This window comes from Chanodichthys erythropterus, chromosome 2 (assembly GCF_024489055.1).
Source record: "Chanodichthys erythropterus isolate Z2021 chromosome 2, ASM2448905v1, whole genome shotgun sequence".
Classification (NCBI taxonomy): domain Eukaryota; kingdom Metazoa; phylum Chordata; class Actinopteri; order Cypriniformes; family Xenocyprididae; genus Chanodichthys; species Chanodichthys erythropterus.
In genome coordinates, this window is record NC_090222.1 from 1,801,771 (window position 1) to 1,815,711 (window position 13,941).

At 45.5% G+C, this 13,941-nt stretch overlaps 1 protein-coding gene across 1 annotated transcript; it reads left to right on the forward strand.

The window, feature by feature from the left end:
* The first annotated feature begins 9,896 nt into the window (after window positions 1–9,896).
* Window positions 9,897–11,503, forward strand: LOC137024577 (uncharacterized). Its single transcript, XM_067392286.1, has 3 exons — window positions 9,897–10,047; window positions 10,358–10,539; window positions 10,723–11,503. Exons 1-3 carry the CDS (start codon window positions 9,897–9,899, stop codon window positions 11,035–11,037), a joined length of 648 nt encoding a protein of 215 aa, XP_067248387.1. The 3' UTR covers window positions 11,038–11,503.
* Window positions 11,504–13,941: the final 2,438 nt, after the last annotated feature.

The following is a 13,941-nucleotide window of genomic DNA, read 5'->3' on the forward strand; positions in this document are numbered from 1 at the left end:
GGCCTACCACCATGATCAGCTTAGGGAGCTAAGCACTATTACAACATAACCCCAAAGGGGAAGTACAAAGCTTATCTAACAGGTAGACCATGAAATGGGCACATACTCATGGAGGCCAAACAGGAGCCTACCATGATAGTAGCTATATGTGAAACAGAAGTATATTCAGAAAGTGGCCTGAAGGGGCCACCCTGAAAACCTGTCTTGCTGCAGCAGACAGGCAACTTCAACGGCAGCATGGGAGACTGCAAAGCGCCCATATGATAATCTACCCAACACAATCCAACGATCAGTGCACTCAGTAAAAGAACCTTTTTACTCTTTCAAGCAAGAGGAGTACAACACACCGACACATAGTCGAGGAAGGCCCTTGCGGGCCTATCACCTCGACAGACACGTGGGCATCAGCTCGTGGCAATGTTCTTAGGCACTGAAGAATGATAAATAACCGACACCAAGGAGATTAAATATCATCTGGGCACCTGGCCAACCAGAAGTGTATATAAAAGGTTCTCAAAGAGAAATACACGTCAACATATACCACTATGTTGAAAAAGGCGGCCCATAGAGCCTAGCAACCTTTAGACATATGGCATAAGTCCAGTGGCCATTTCTAGGAGCACTGAATAGATCCACCTTAGACATCTATGTGGCTATTAGCTCAGGCTCAGGAAGACGGATGCAGTTCAAACCAAACCTCAGTAAGGTTTAACCACAGCATACACCCTGAGGGCTTAGCCACTCAAAGATAAAGAATAAAACACAAACTGTGCCAGCATGTAAACTAGAAAAGAGGCCTGTTGGGGCCTACCATTCTAATGACACGTGGCTTCAGCTCGTGAAATGCTGTAAACTATGTGAGCAAACTATGATCAGCTAACAGCACTTGTTAGAAAAACAATTGCTAACTAGAAGAAGGCTAATTAACCATAAAAGCCTACAATCAAAGTTATATGCAATATAGCTGTTAACAAGATCACAAAAAGGGAGCTAATAGAAACCAGCTTTTCTCAAAACATGGTTCTATACTACCCTGAGTATGCAATCCAACAGGTGATGCACTCACTAACACCAATAAACCTACTAATGGGGACTATAGGTCACCAGTGTCTCCAATAGCAGCTACATGAAAAAGCCTGCTATTATGGTAACAGGTGCTAACCTGTGGAAGCATAAGTAAGCTCACATACAATGTAGGGCAAAAGTCTAGAACTTCAAAGCAAATGCAGCGCTTTGATGTATATGCTGTTTTCAAAGAGGAAAATAATTCTCTCCATACAGATTCTCAAATCTGTACTGAGCCATAGAGGACGAATGCTAAACCCTAGCAACATCAACTTAAACTTGATTAAAGAAACAAGTGGCTCAGAGGAAAAAACACATTTTTCCCTAGCATAAAAGTTCTAGAAAGTGATTACAAACGTAACGGTGTTTACAATCGATCACCCACCTCACTCTCGCTTCTTCCTCCTCCCGTCTGTCTGGATTCAGATACAAATCTGGATGGCTAGAGGTTTTTCCAAACACGGAGATCAGAAGGGAATGGAAAGTCATGGAAACCGCTGCATTAATGGACAGAAAGGAACCGCTCGTCAAGCCGTCCGCGCAGCCCCTTTCTTAACGCGCTCTCACGGCAGCTGCAGCCCGCCAAGAAGCGCGTCCCAAACACACAACAGCTCCGCACACACACAACAGCCAGAGGAGCGCTCGCGCCGGACGCGATGATGTCAAACAGAAACGTCATCGTCATCCAGTCATCCCCGTCAGCCGCAGGGAAGCTGAGAGAGAGACAACTTTTTCAAACTTCCCAACGAGCTCATCTGCGAGCCCTATGATCGCAGCCACTATATTGCCTCAGCACAAACGGGGCCAGAATCATAAGGCACAGATGCAGACACCTCTTCCCTCGGGAAGAGTGTCAAACGAGAACAGAGCGTCCCGAAAAGGGAGACGCTCACAGTAAACAACAGACAAACACAGACAGCACCCTCAAGCACTGTGTAAAATTCAACAGGTTGTGGCTCATCTGAGCCAACACAAAGTTTAATGACAATAATCCACAAGGCTGGGCAACACACACTAAGTGTAACTGTGAGTTGTACACACATGAACACCACCAAAAAGTCATAATTACTGCCTGGTTTTTACAGACAAGGCTCAAGCCTAGTCCCAGACTAAAATGCATGTTTGAGCTGTTTTAACTGAGAGCAACTTACACTGATGTCAGTGCCCCAAAATGCACACCAGTAATGTTATTATTATTTTGTTTTTATTTGTTTATTTTTCTAAGCCTTGTTTTAAAAAGCCACCTAAATGTCCTAATTTATCTAAGGCCTAATATGTCTGTGAAAGCAGGCCTACAAGTGGGAAACTCTGGATTTTCTTTGAGCTCAGAGTTTCTGAATCGGTGGCGTGTCAGTGAGAAACAGCGTGGGATCAATGAATGCAACATCTCTAGTTGACAATTATTTATTTATTTATTTTTTTAATTAAGAACACAAAAAACACCTGATGCACATAATTTTTCTTCATTTAAGTTAAAAAAATGATTAAGAGTTCATTAAGAAAAGAAATGTTATTTAAGAGAAGGTACACCACCATCTTGCATCGATGAAAGTGATTTGAATGTACCTGATGTTTTAATCACGACTTCCCAAATCATAAACTTGATTTTCCAAGGAGGACTTGTGAACACAAAAATGTAGCAATTTCACCATAAATATATTGTTAAAGTAGCCTGTGTTTCACAGTCAACATATGACTTTCTACCCTGGGTATAGCCAGGAAAACTAAAACACATTTAGAAAAATATGCCGACATAATAAATAGCACTTGTCTCATTGTGGAGGTGAAAAAACTGCAGAACCTGTAGAATTACCTGCAGAAATTGTAGTGTAAATATTTAAATGCATGGGATGCAGTATCCTCAGTTGTGTGGATGGAAAGTTTTAATTTAAAATGTTTATGATGATCTTTTAACATATGGTATTTTTAAATATTTTTCCACTTGATTGAGACATTTAATATATAAATCTAAAGGCTATAATTAGTGAATGGAAAAATGCATAGTTTATACAGTGGGTACGGAAAGTTTTCAGACCCCCTTAAATTTGTCACGCTTTGTTATATTGCAGCCATTTGCTAAAATGTTTTTTTTTTTTTTTCCTCATTAATGTACACACAGCACCCCATATTGACAAAAACACAGAATTGTTGACATTTTGGCAGATTTATTAAGAAATAAAAATGTCTCGTGTTACGAGTGTAACCCTTGTTCCCTGACGGGTGACGTCACGGATCAGGAAGCTATAAAGCACAACTGAACACAAAGCACGCCAGCTTCTGTAGGTTGTCTGAAGCAAGCGCACCAGGTATGCGGGAGATACGGCCACGTGACGTAGCGTCTCGTTCCCTTACTCAGGGAACAAGGGTTACACTCGTAACCCGAGACGTTCCCTTTCGTGGGAACTATCGACGCTACGTCGGATGACGTGATGGGAACGCAATCCCAACTACGCCGTCTCTCCAAGTGCCTGGCTGCTATCTTGTAGCACCCTGGCCCCGGGAGTGATATTAAGATGAAGATTATAAAATCTGATAAAGGTGTGCTGGGATGACCATCCAGCCGCACCACAAATGTCGTCCATAGAGACACCAGACAGAAGAGCTCTGGACGCGGCCATACCTCTCGTGGAGTGAGCCCGCACCATCAAAGGACACGGGCGCCCCACCGTCTCATACGCAAGTGAGATGGCCTCGACCAACCACTTGCTCATCCGCTGTTTAGATGCTGGACCCCCCTTCTTAGGGGACCCATAACACACAAACAATTGTTCTGTTTTCCTCCACAGGGCAGCTCTGTGGACATACGCATCTAGTGCTCTTACAGGGCAAAGCAGATTCTTTCTTTCCTGATCCACATTTGTGAAAGGAGGCGGGCAGAAAGCCTCCAGTACAATGGGGCCTGGGACCCTCATCGGAACCTTTGGAACATAGCCCGGCCTGGTATGTAGAAAGGCTTTCACCATACCAGGCGCGAACTCGAGACAGGATGGAGCGACTGACAGCGCTTGTAAATCACCAATTCTCTTCAGAGAAGAGACGGCCAAGAGAAAGATAGTTTTCAGTGTCAGGAACTTGTCTGACACCTCTTCTATTGGCTCGAAGGGAGCCTCAGCCAGCCCTTGGAGCACAATAGTGAGGTCCCAGGTCGGGGTCTTTGTGCGCACCACAGGTCTCAACCTGAGTGCACCACGGAGGAAGCGTACTACTAAGGGGTCTCGACCCAGCGAGGAGCCCCCTACAGGGATATGATGAGCCGAAATAGCGGCGACATATACTTTCAGCGTGGAAGGGGTTAAACCTTCCGAGAACTTTTCCTGAAGGAACCGAAGCACGTCTGAGACTGAGGAATGGACCGGGTCCAAATTATGCTGTTCACACCACAAGGCGAACACTTTCCATTTGTAAGTACAGCTTCCTCGTGGAGGGAGCTCTGGAATGAAGGATGGTCTCCACAACCTCGGTTGGGAGACCAGTTTCTATGAGCCTTGCCCCCTCAGGGGCCAGGCCCACAGTTTCCACATATCTGGGCGGGGATGGAGAATCGTGCCACCCACTTGAGACAGGAGATCCTGCCTGAGAGGAAGCTCCAAGGGAGAGCCGTGTAGTAGAGACATTATGTCTGAAAACCATATTCTGGTCGGCCAGTAAGGGGCCACCAATATTAGGTCGACCTTCTCCTGGCGAACCTTTTCCAGAACTCCCGGAAGCATTGAGACTGGGGGGAATGCATACAGACGTAGCCTCGGCCACGTCTGCAGCATGGCATCCAGCCCTAGATGTGCTGGGTGCTGAAGTGAGTACCACAGAGGGCACTGAGCTGACTCCTCTGTGGCAAAGAGATCGACTTGAGCTCGACCGAAAGTTTTCCATATCACCTCCACCACCTCGGTGTGGAGTTTCCATTCCCCCGGTCTCGCGCCCTGCCTCGACAGGGCGTCCGCTCCCACATTCAACCGCCCGGGGATGTAAGCTGCTCTCAGCGAGAGGAGCTTCCCCTGGGACCAGAGGAGGATGCGGCTGGCCAACTTTGATAATGGGCGAGACCGCAAACCCCCCTGATGGTTGATATACGAGACCACCGTAGTGTTGTCCGTGCGGACCAACACATGATGATCTCTCAGGTCGGGGAAGAAGTGTTTTAGTGCAAGGAACACCGCCATCATCTCCAGCCGATTTATGTGCCAGGAGCGCTGATGGTCCTCCCACAGACCCTGAGCTGAGCGGCCACTCATGACCGCTCCCCAGCCCGTGAGGAAAGCATCTGTCGTAAGCATTACACGACGACCAGAAGTCCCCAGCACGGGTCCCTGGGTTAGGAACCAAGGCTTCTTCCACATGACCAGAGCACGAAGGCATCGCCGCGTGACTTTGATCATGCGAAAAGGATTTCCCCTCGGGGAAAACCCCTTGGTCCTGAGCCACCACTGTAGGGGTCTCATGTGCAGAAGGCCAAAAGTAATAACGTTGGACGCAGCTGCCATCAGACCCAACAGTCTCTGAAACTGTTTTACAGTGAGTGACTGGCCTAACTTCACCCCTTTCACGGCCCCGAGAATGGAACTCACACGAGCAGGGGACAACTGCGCCTGCATCGTGGTGGAATCCCAGATTACACCTAAGTAGTTTGCAACCTGACTCGGGACCAGCACACTCTTTTTGCCGTTGAGCCTCAGCCCAAGCCTCTTCATGTGCGACAGAACAACATCTCGATGTTGAACTGCCAATTGTTCTGTTTGAGCTAATATCAACCAATCGTCGATATAGTTCAGCACGCGGATGCCCTGGAGTCTCAGCGGAGCCAGCGCTGCATCCACGCACTTCGTGAACGTGCGGGGTGAGAGGGATAGGCCGAACGGAAGAACCCTGTATTGGTAAGCTTCGCCCCCGAAAGCAAACCTGAGGAACTTCCTGTGTGAAGGATGGATGGATACATGAAAGTATTCGTCTTTCAGATCTATCGCTACAAACCAGTCCTCGGACCTGATCTGAGGGATGATCTGTCTGAGTGTAAGCATTTTGAACTTCAGCTTCTTTACAGATCGATTTAACACACGTAAATCTATGATCGGACGCAACCCTCCATCCTTCTTCGGAACAATGAAGTAGCGGCTGTAAAAGCCCAACATTTTGCTGGGAGGGGAAACCCTTTCTATAGCCCCTTTTTGCAAAAGCGTCGTTACTTCTTGCTCCATCACCAGAGACTTCTCTGGGGTTACCACCGTGGGAAGCACCCCGTTGAACCTGGGCGGTCGTGAACCGAACTGAATTCTGTAGCCCTGTTCTATCATGAGCAGCACCCACTTCGAAACATTCGGGAGATTTTTCCACTCTTCCAAATATTCTACTAAGGGAACCAGTCTCTCGAGACTGGTCTCTGGTGTTTTTTGAGCACTTGGCTCGTCTATCTGACGCGGCGCACCGGCAGACAGGCGAATCACGTGCTGACCGACCCCCCTCGGAGGATCGGTGGAGACCGCTGCGCCCTGACTCACACTTGGTGGCAGGGTTGGCAGAACGGTCCCCTGAAGGCACCGAGGAGGACCCGATATCCGAATCCTCCCGGAGGGGGCTGCCCTCAAGAAGTCCTGTGACACTAGTGTCAGGACTTCTTCTTTGAAGCCTTCCGGGAGATAATGACGGTCCTCAGATCCGCCCTACCTCCGGAAGGCTTGCCTGTGCCGCCCGTCCCGGTCCCCAGGCACTGCGTGGGGGAGTACGGGAGGCGACACTGGCTTTTTGCTGCGCTCTGTGCGCGGATGTTGCTGAGGAGCTGGCTGTCGGCCGAGGCTGCTCCCGCCCAGCAGCCTCGGGGGGATGAGCGCGCCGGGGAATAACTTTAGAAAACGCCGCCGTCTGTTTACGTGACTCCTGAAACCTGTCGACGACTGTTGACACTGCGTCGCCGAACAGGCCATCAGGAGACAGCGGCGCGTCCATGCGAGTTCTTATCACGTTCCTTGATGTCCGACAGATTCAACCATAGGTGCCTCTCCGTGGCCACCGCCCGGAGAGCTAAATCTGTGGCTTTACGCAACTCATGGATTGCCTCAAAGGACGCTTCCCCGCTCTGATCAATTTCCCCCAGCAGGTCGGCTTGATATGCCTGGAGGATAGACATTGTATGAAGGCATGCCGCCGCCTGACCAGCTGCCGAGTAAGCCTTGCCCACCAAGCTGGATGTAGTTTTCAGAGGCTTGGTGGGCAGCGCCGGAGTCTTAAGGGACGACGCGGTCTCGGGCGAGAGATGGCTCGCAAGCGTCTCCTCTACCCGAGGCATCGCCCCATAGCCATGATTTTTTAGGCCAACAATATTGCTGTACAGCGATGTCTGCGGGCTGTACAGCCGATACTGCACGGGTCTCTTCCACGACCTCGACACCTCGGCATGGAGGTTGGGAAAGAACGGGAGACCCCGGCGCTGAGGCAGTGACCGAGGGGGAAGAAAGTGTTCGTCCAGTTTACTTTTCACTCTGGACTCGGCTTTCTCCGCAGGCCATTCTATATTCAACTTATCAACAGCCCTGGTCACTACCTCTAATAGCTCCTCATAAGCCGGTAATGTTGATGGCGGTACATCATCGACACTCTCTACATCAACCTCCTCGGAGGAAGATATATTGAGCATCGGTGCCTCTCTTCGGGGGGAACAAACCGCTACGCGTGCTTCCACCACCAAAGGAGAGACACTGGGTTTAGCGGGTAAGGGAAGCGATAAGGCAGGGCCCGTCTCTTCCCCCTCCGCTAGATCCATCTGTGAACCCCACGAGCGCAGCCTATGCTGTGCCTCGGCAACAGCGGGACCGGACCCGCGGGGAACACTCCCCTCGGCGCCCTCCTCGAAGAGCGCTCGACGCGATCGCAGCACTCTGAGGGTGAGCCGCTCACAGTGCACACAGACAGCTCCCTCGAGAGCCGCCTGTGTGTGCTCAACCCCCAGGCATTTTACACACATGTACACTTTTCCGCCATAATATTTCTTTATATGTCTTTTTTTATTGTGCTTTGAAACTCTTGTCCTCGGACGAAGAGATCACTGTGTGAATATATCAGACAGACAAACAATAAATAAGACAAACGAGATACAGAGAGCGCTTGCTGAAGACAACAGAAGCTGGCGTGCTTTGTGTTCAGGTGTGCTTTATAGCTTCCTGATCCGTGACGTCACCCGCCTCTGACGTCACGTCTTTTCATTGGTTGGATACAGAGGTGCTTCACGAACACAAAATACAGAGGGTTCCCATCACGTCATCCGACGTAGCGTCGATAGTTCCCACGAAAGGGAACTGAAATATCACATGGTCCTAAGTATTCAGACAGACCCTTTGCTCAGTATTTAGTAGAAGCACCCTTTTGAGCTAATACAGCCATGAGTCTTTTTGGGAAAGATGCAACAAGTTTTTCACACCTGGATTTGGGGATCCTCTGCCATTCCTCCTTGCAGATCCTCTCCAGTTCTGTCAGGTTGGATGGTAAACGTTGGTGGACAGCCATTTTTAGGTCTCTCCAGAGATGCTCAATTGGGTTTAAGTCAGGGCTCTGGCTGGATCATTCAAGAACAGTCACAGAGTTGTTGTGAAGCCACTCCTTCGTTATTTTAGCTGTGTGCTTAGGGTCATTGTCTTGTTGGAAGGTAAACCTTCGGCCCAGTCTGAGGTCCTGAGCACTCTGGAAAAGGTTTTCGTCCAGGATATCCCTGTACTTTGTAACGGTGGCGGCCCATCCAAAATTAATCTTTTACATTTTTTTGGTTTTAACCAAATAAAGTTCGGGCGCCAGGTATAAAATACCAGTTACATGAAAATAATAAAAAAAAAAAACTTTACAAACAAGTATGCAGTTCAAGTGAATATATATATATATTTTTAGTCAAACAATAAAGAGATTGCAATGCAATTATACCACAGATATCACATTCAACCAAAATAATAACAGCAAGAAAAAAAAACAATTCCATATATTCACGTCCTGGGTAGTAGTAACGGCAGTTTCACAGTTTCAGGTGTCCAGTTTTCTCCACATTATAACTCCAAAATGAGCCACACAAAAAAATAAATAATAAAAAACTAAGAAGAGAAAGGGAAAAAAAAAAACACAACCACAAAAGGAGCGAGGCAAATGATTAAATAAACTCAACAGTTCCCAAGTTCAAAAAAACACAATATGCCAATAGGCGAAATAACGAAAGTAAAGATGTGAATGCGTGACTTTGTATATTATGTGTGTGTGCGTATTGTTGTGGTGAGTGTGTGTGTGCGGGTTGTTCTTTGTGGTGAGGCCTTCGAGAGAGTTTGGAGAGTTTTCAGAGGACGTGCATGGAGATGGAATACCTGGACTCGCTGGTATGGATTTTCCTGCCTTCTGCAGGACAACGGCACAGGTCTGCAGTTACTGTTAGGAGTAAGGCTTTGCTTTGTTTATTCGACTCGTTCGCCACGGCAGATGCGAGTCGCGTCGTCTCAGAAGAGCTGGTACGAATTATTCTGCACTCTTCTGCAGGGAAACGGCACGATCTTGCTCCGTAGCCAGTATTAAGGCCGGAACACACCAAGCCGACGGTCGGCCGTCGGGCAGTTTTTCTTCGTCGGCCGACTAAGTTTCCTCGGTGTGTTCTGCACCGTCGGCTGAAGTTGGTCCTCGTCGGCTTTGTTTCGGCCGATTCGAAATGTTGAATCGGCGTTGGACCTCGTCGGGCCGTCGGGCCATATGATCATTCTGATTGGCTGTTCAGCTAGCGAACCAGTGCATGAGAAAAGAAAAACGGAAGTGACGAAGCAAGTAAACGACGAAGTCAAGAGGGAACACACATTGTTTACCTTAGGTACGTGAAAGACATGGCTATCTGGAACGAGGCAAGTGAAAGGCAATTGATCAACATGATCCAGGAAAGGCCGGGTTTGTATGACATTACGGAAAAATGTTATGTCAACCGTGTGCTGAAAGCTGAACTGTGGCGTGAGATCGAAAATAAACTCGTCATATCAGGTAAGATTTCCTTTTTGGCAATTGAGAAAGCTTGTTTGTAATTGTTCAATAGTCCATAGTAAAACTAATATAACCATTTTAGTGTTTTGTGTGTACCAAACTAAGTTTGTTTATGGAAACAGACAGTAATTAATATGTGCTGTGCTAGCATCTCATATTTCATAATAATATTAAAGTTAATCAAATTGTTAATAATATAATTAACAATACAGCAAAAAGTAACATTTGTTGGCATAACAAATACTCATTAAAGTGACAAAATAAGCAGCCATAACACTTAATGCTTACAAAATTTTACTTTGTCCCTCAGAAAAAGAGCTCAAGAAGCGGTGGGATTCATTGCGAACCCAATACATGCGTTATAAGAAACAAGGACCCTCAGGAAGTTCTGGAGCTCAGAAGACTGGCAGGCAGCAATGGATCCTGAACCGCCTGCAGTTTCTAGAGCCTCACACAAAAAGGAAGGAGAGCACTTCAAATCTAATGATCATGGTAAATAAACAAATATATTTATATTTATTTATTTATTTATTGTTTAATTTCAGAATAAAATAAACATTTTGCTTTTTGTAAGATGGCAAGTGCTTCTTTAAAAGAGTCTATTCACAAGTAACTCCGCATATTAAGTCAAGCCATTACATTAACTTGTCACATTTGTATCTTATGTTTTTTAAGGAACCTGCGGCTGATAGTGATTCCTGTTCACCCTCAGATGGTACCAACAGTGACACCTGGACTGGCACCCATGAAGACCCCAGCTTCAGTGATGCTGACCTACGGTCAAGTACACCCTTGGCTGAATCCACCATCTGTGGAACTGAGTCCACAGCCATGAGAAAGGACCATTTTGCAAAGCTCCAACATAAAACCAAAGCCTCCAGGGAAGCGCAGGAAGATGCAAGACGAATCCTCCAGCGAGGAATCCACAAACTTGATGCGCACCATCGGCAAAACTCTGGAAAAGTTGGCATCACAGGAAAACACCAATGATGCCATCTCAGCTTACTGCAAAAATCTTGAACACAGAATGCGGAATTTGCCACCACATCTACTGCCACATTTCCAGCATGAGGTTGATAATTGCATTTTCAAATATTCAGTGGGCCACAACCATGCACTGGATGCATCTTCCAATCAGTATACACACTTGTAATTTTTTATGTAGCAAAATTGTAAACAGATATTGTAGCATTTAGTAAATATGTCACGCTTAGTTGTACGTTATATTAGAGTACTTATGCAAAGTTTATATTTCTGTACATTTTATTTATTTTAAATACCAACTGTTGATATTTTTCTGTAAATTACCTTAATGCTATTTTTGCACATTTGAAAATAAAACACTGACTTTGTGTAAAAGGTACTTCACTGTTCTTTATGTAAAAAAAAAATCACAAAACACAATGATGTAAAAATATAAACTTTATTTTGCAAATTCACACCATTGTTATAAAACATAAACCAAGGTCAAGGGGGAAAGAAACAAGTTTGCTACATGCTTATATTTTGCCCCACTGAAAGGGCACTGCACGGTGTCCGAATTAAAGTACTGGCACAGTTTATCCCTGAGCTGTTTGGCGTGTGTTGTACTGTTGGTTGTGCGTGGCAGAGAGGCCTGCTGTAGGCCAGGGTCTTCTCTCCATCTTCCAGGGACAGTGTCATGATCTTGTTCTTCCTGGTCGATTCCTGCCATGTACACTTCACAGCACTCTTTGCGCAGAAAGTTGTGCAGAGCACAGCAAGACAAAACAATGTCCTCCACTTTGGCAGTGCTTTGAATATTAATGGTGGTTAGTAGGACGCGAAAACGATTTGCCAGGATGCCAAATGCATTTTCAACCACCCTTCGAGCCTCGCGAAAGTCTGTAATTGAATATGCGTTGCTCTACAGACAGCTTGCGGTTCGGGTATGGCTTCATGAGGTATTCCTTTAAGGGGAATGCCTCATCAGCCACAATGCAGTAAGGGGCCAGCTGGTCTGATTCAGGAAGTGGTGCAGGTGCAGGAATGTTGGATGTTCTTTTCTCCAAGGCATCCTGCAATGAGCATCCCCCAAACACTCCACCATCTGAAATGCGCCCGTTGCAGCCCACATCAACATACAGAAATCTGTAGTTGCTGTCTACCAGTGCCATAAGCACTATTGAGAATGTATGCTTGTAGTTGAAGAATTTAGATCCAGATCCTGGAGGGGGACGAATGTTAATGTGCTTTCCATCCAGAGCACCCAGGCAATTTGGGAAATGCCACTGATTCTGGAATCCAACGGCTACTTGCTGCCACTCTTCCACTGTGTCTGGGCACTAAAAAACAATATAATTAAAAGAAATTAGTTTAACTCGTCAGACCATTAATAACTCAGTGATTTTGACATTCTTGAATTAACCCTGCAAAGCCCACTTCTGCAGAATTACAACATCACTTTCAAAAATTTAAAAAAAAATGCCTGCAAATGTTTTTTTCTCTCAAGATCACATTTACATAGTTAATGGGTTCTATTGTTCGTCCTCACAATGCTATTGGGTTGAAGAAGTGTTTATAGGTCAGCATTAGGCTCTTTATGTTTTGGATTTTGGGGGGAGATGCCTGTTGCATTGTTCAGGGACAGGTATGAATGGTCTTGAATATGAACCTGTAAGTGCTCTGGGGGGATGAATGTGTTCTTTTAGTATGATAAGTAGAGAGCATAATAGGCCAGCCAGACTGTATTGTTTGAATGTAGTAGTGGAATTTTATTTGCATTGAAATTATAATTTGATGGATAATACTTAGATCTCTGCCCTCGACACATGGTCTACCATCCTGTCTATTCTTTCAGTTTATCTACTACAATATAAGACCCTAAAATTACCCTTATTAAAATGTAAAAAAACTGAAAAATCTTTAATTTCTACATCAGAGGCCTCCTAAAACAATATCTGAGAGATCAAAAAAATTGCTCATTTTTGGGCTAAAACAAAAAACATTAAACAGATACATGTATACCTTTAGGTATTTCTCTTTTAAGACTTGGTAGATTGCTGCACAGGTTTCAGGAACAAATTGCTGAATTGTGGACATTCCCACCCGGAATTGGTAAGAAAGGCTCTTGAAGCTTTCTCCTGCAAAGATTACAAACACATAACTCCACTATTAATTTTCCACACCTTTTACAGAGTCAAATCTAACACTTTTAATGCATTTGTACTACACTACATTAAAGCAAATATTTTTTTATCAGTTATTAAAGACATTGTGCTACAAACAACCATAATAATGTTTTATACATTGTGTCTTTTTAAAGTAGGCTACAACTGGATACAAAATAATAAAATTCTTTTCACTTTTATAATGCTTCATAATACACCAAAATAAACACAACTGAAAAGGTGTTTTAATGAAATGTTCAAACAACGAATAACCTTACCTGTTGCCAAGAACCGTAGTGTAATCATCAGACGTTCCCCCACGGAGATACAATCCCGGTAGTTCGTGTTTGTTCTCTGTATGATTGGACTAATAAGTTCTTTTAACATGTGAAATTGAGTGGGAAAAAGCCGAGCGAAATTTTTAAAACCACAAGTTTCCTGTAACTCGAGCTCTCGACACAGGTTCGGGAAAGCACCTTGGGCCTGTCTCTGGAGTATCCATGGTTTCACCCATTTAGTGCGCTTTCTCCGTATTTTTCTCATCCGCTTCTTCTTTTCCTCTTCCACAAGCAAAAGACCAAGGGCTGACAAAGCCAGTGCCATTTGCAACGTGTCGGACATTTTTGAAATAACACGAATCCGTATGTGATGAGCGAGAACTGGTTTTTCATGCACCTTTGTTTATGTTTTGTATCCCTGTAGCTCTTCCGGTCTCCCTAGCAACGAACCATAGCAACGAACACAAACTACTGCCACCTGCTGGCAT

Bases quoted from the DNA above. Each gene is read 5' to 3' on its own strand.
- LOC137024577 (XM_067392286.1), top strand. From the start codon at position 9,897: ATGGCTATCTGGAACGAGGCAAGTGAAAGGCAATTGATCAACATGATC. The intron at 10,048-10,357 runs GTAAGATTTCCT...TTTGTCCCTCAG, and splicing joins AAATAAACTCGTCATATCAG to AAAAAGAGCTCAAGAAGCGG. The intron at 10,540-10,722 runs GTAAATAAACAA...ATGTTTTTTAAG, and splicing joins CTTCAAATCTAATGATCATG to GAACCTGCGGCTGATAGTGA.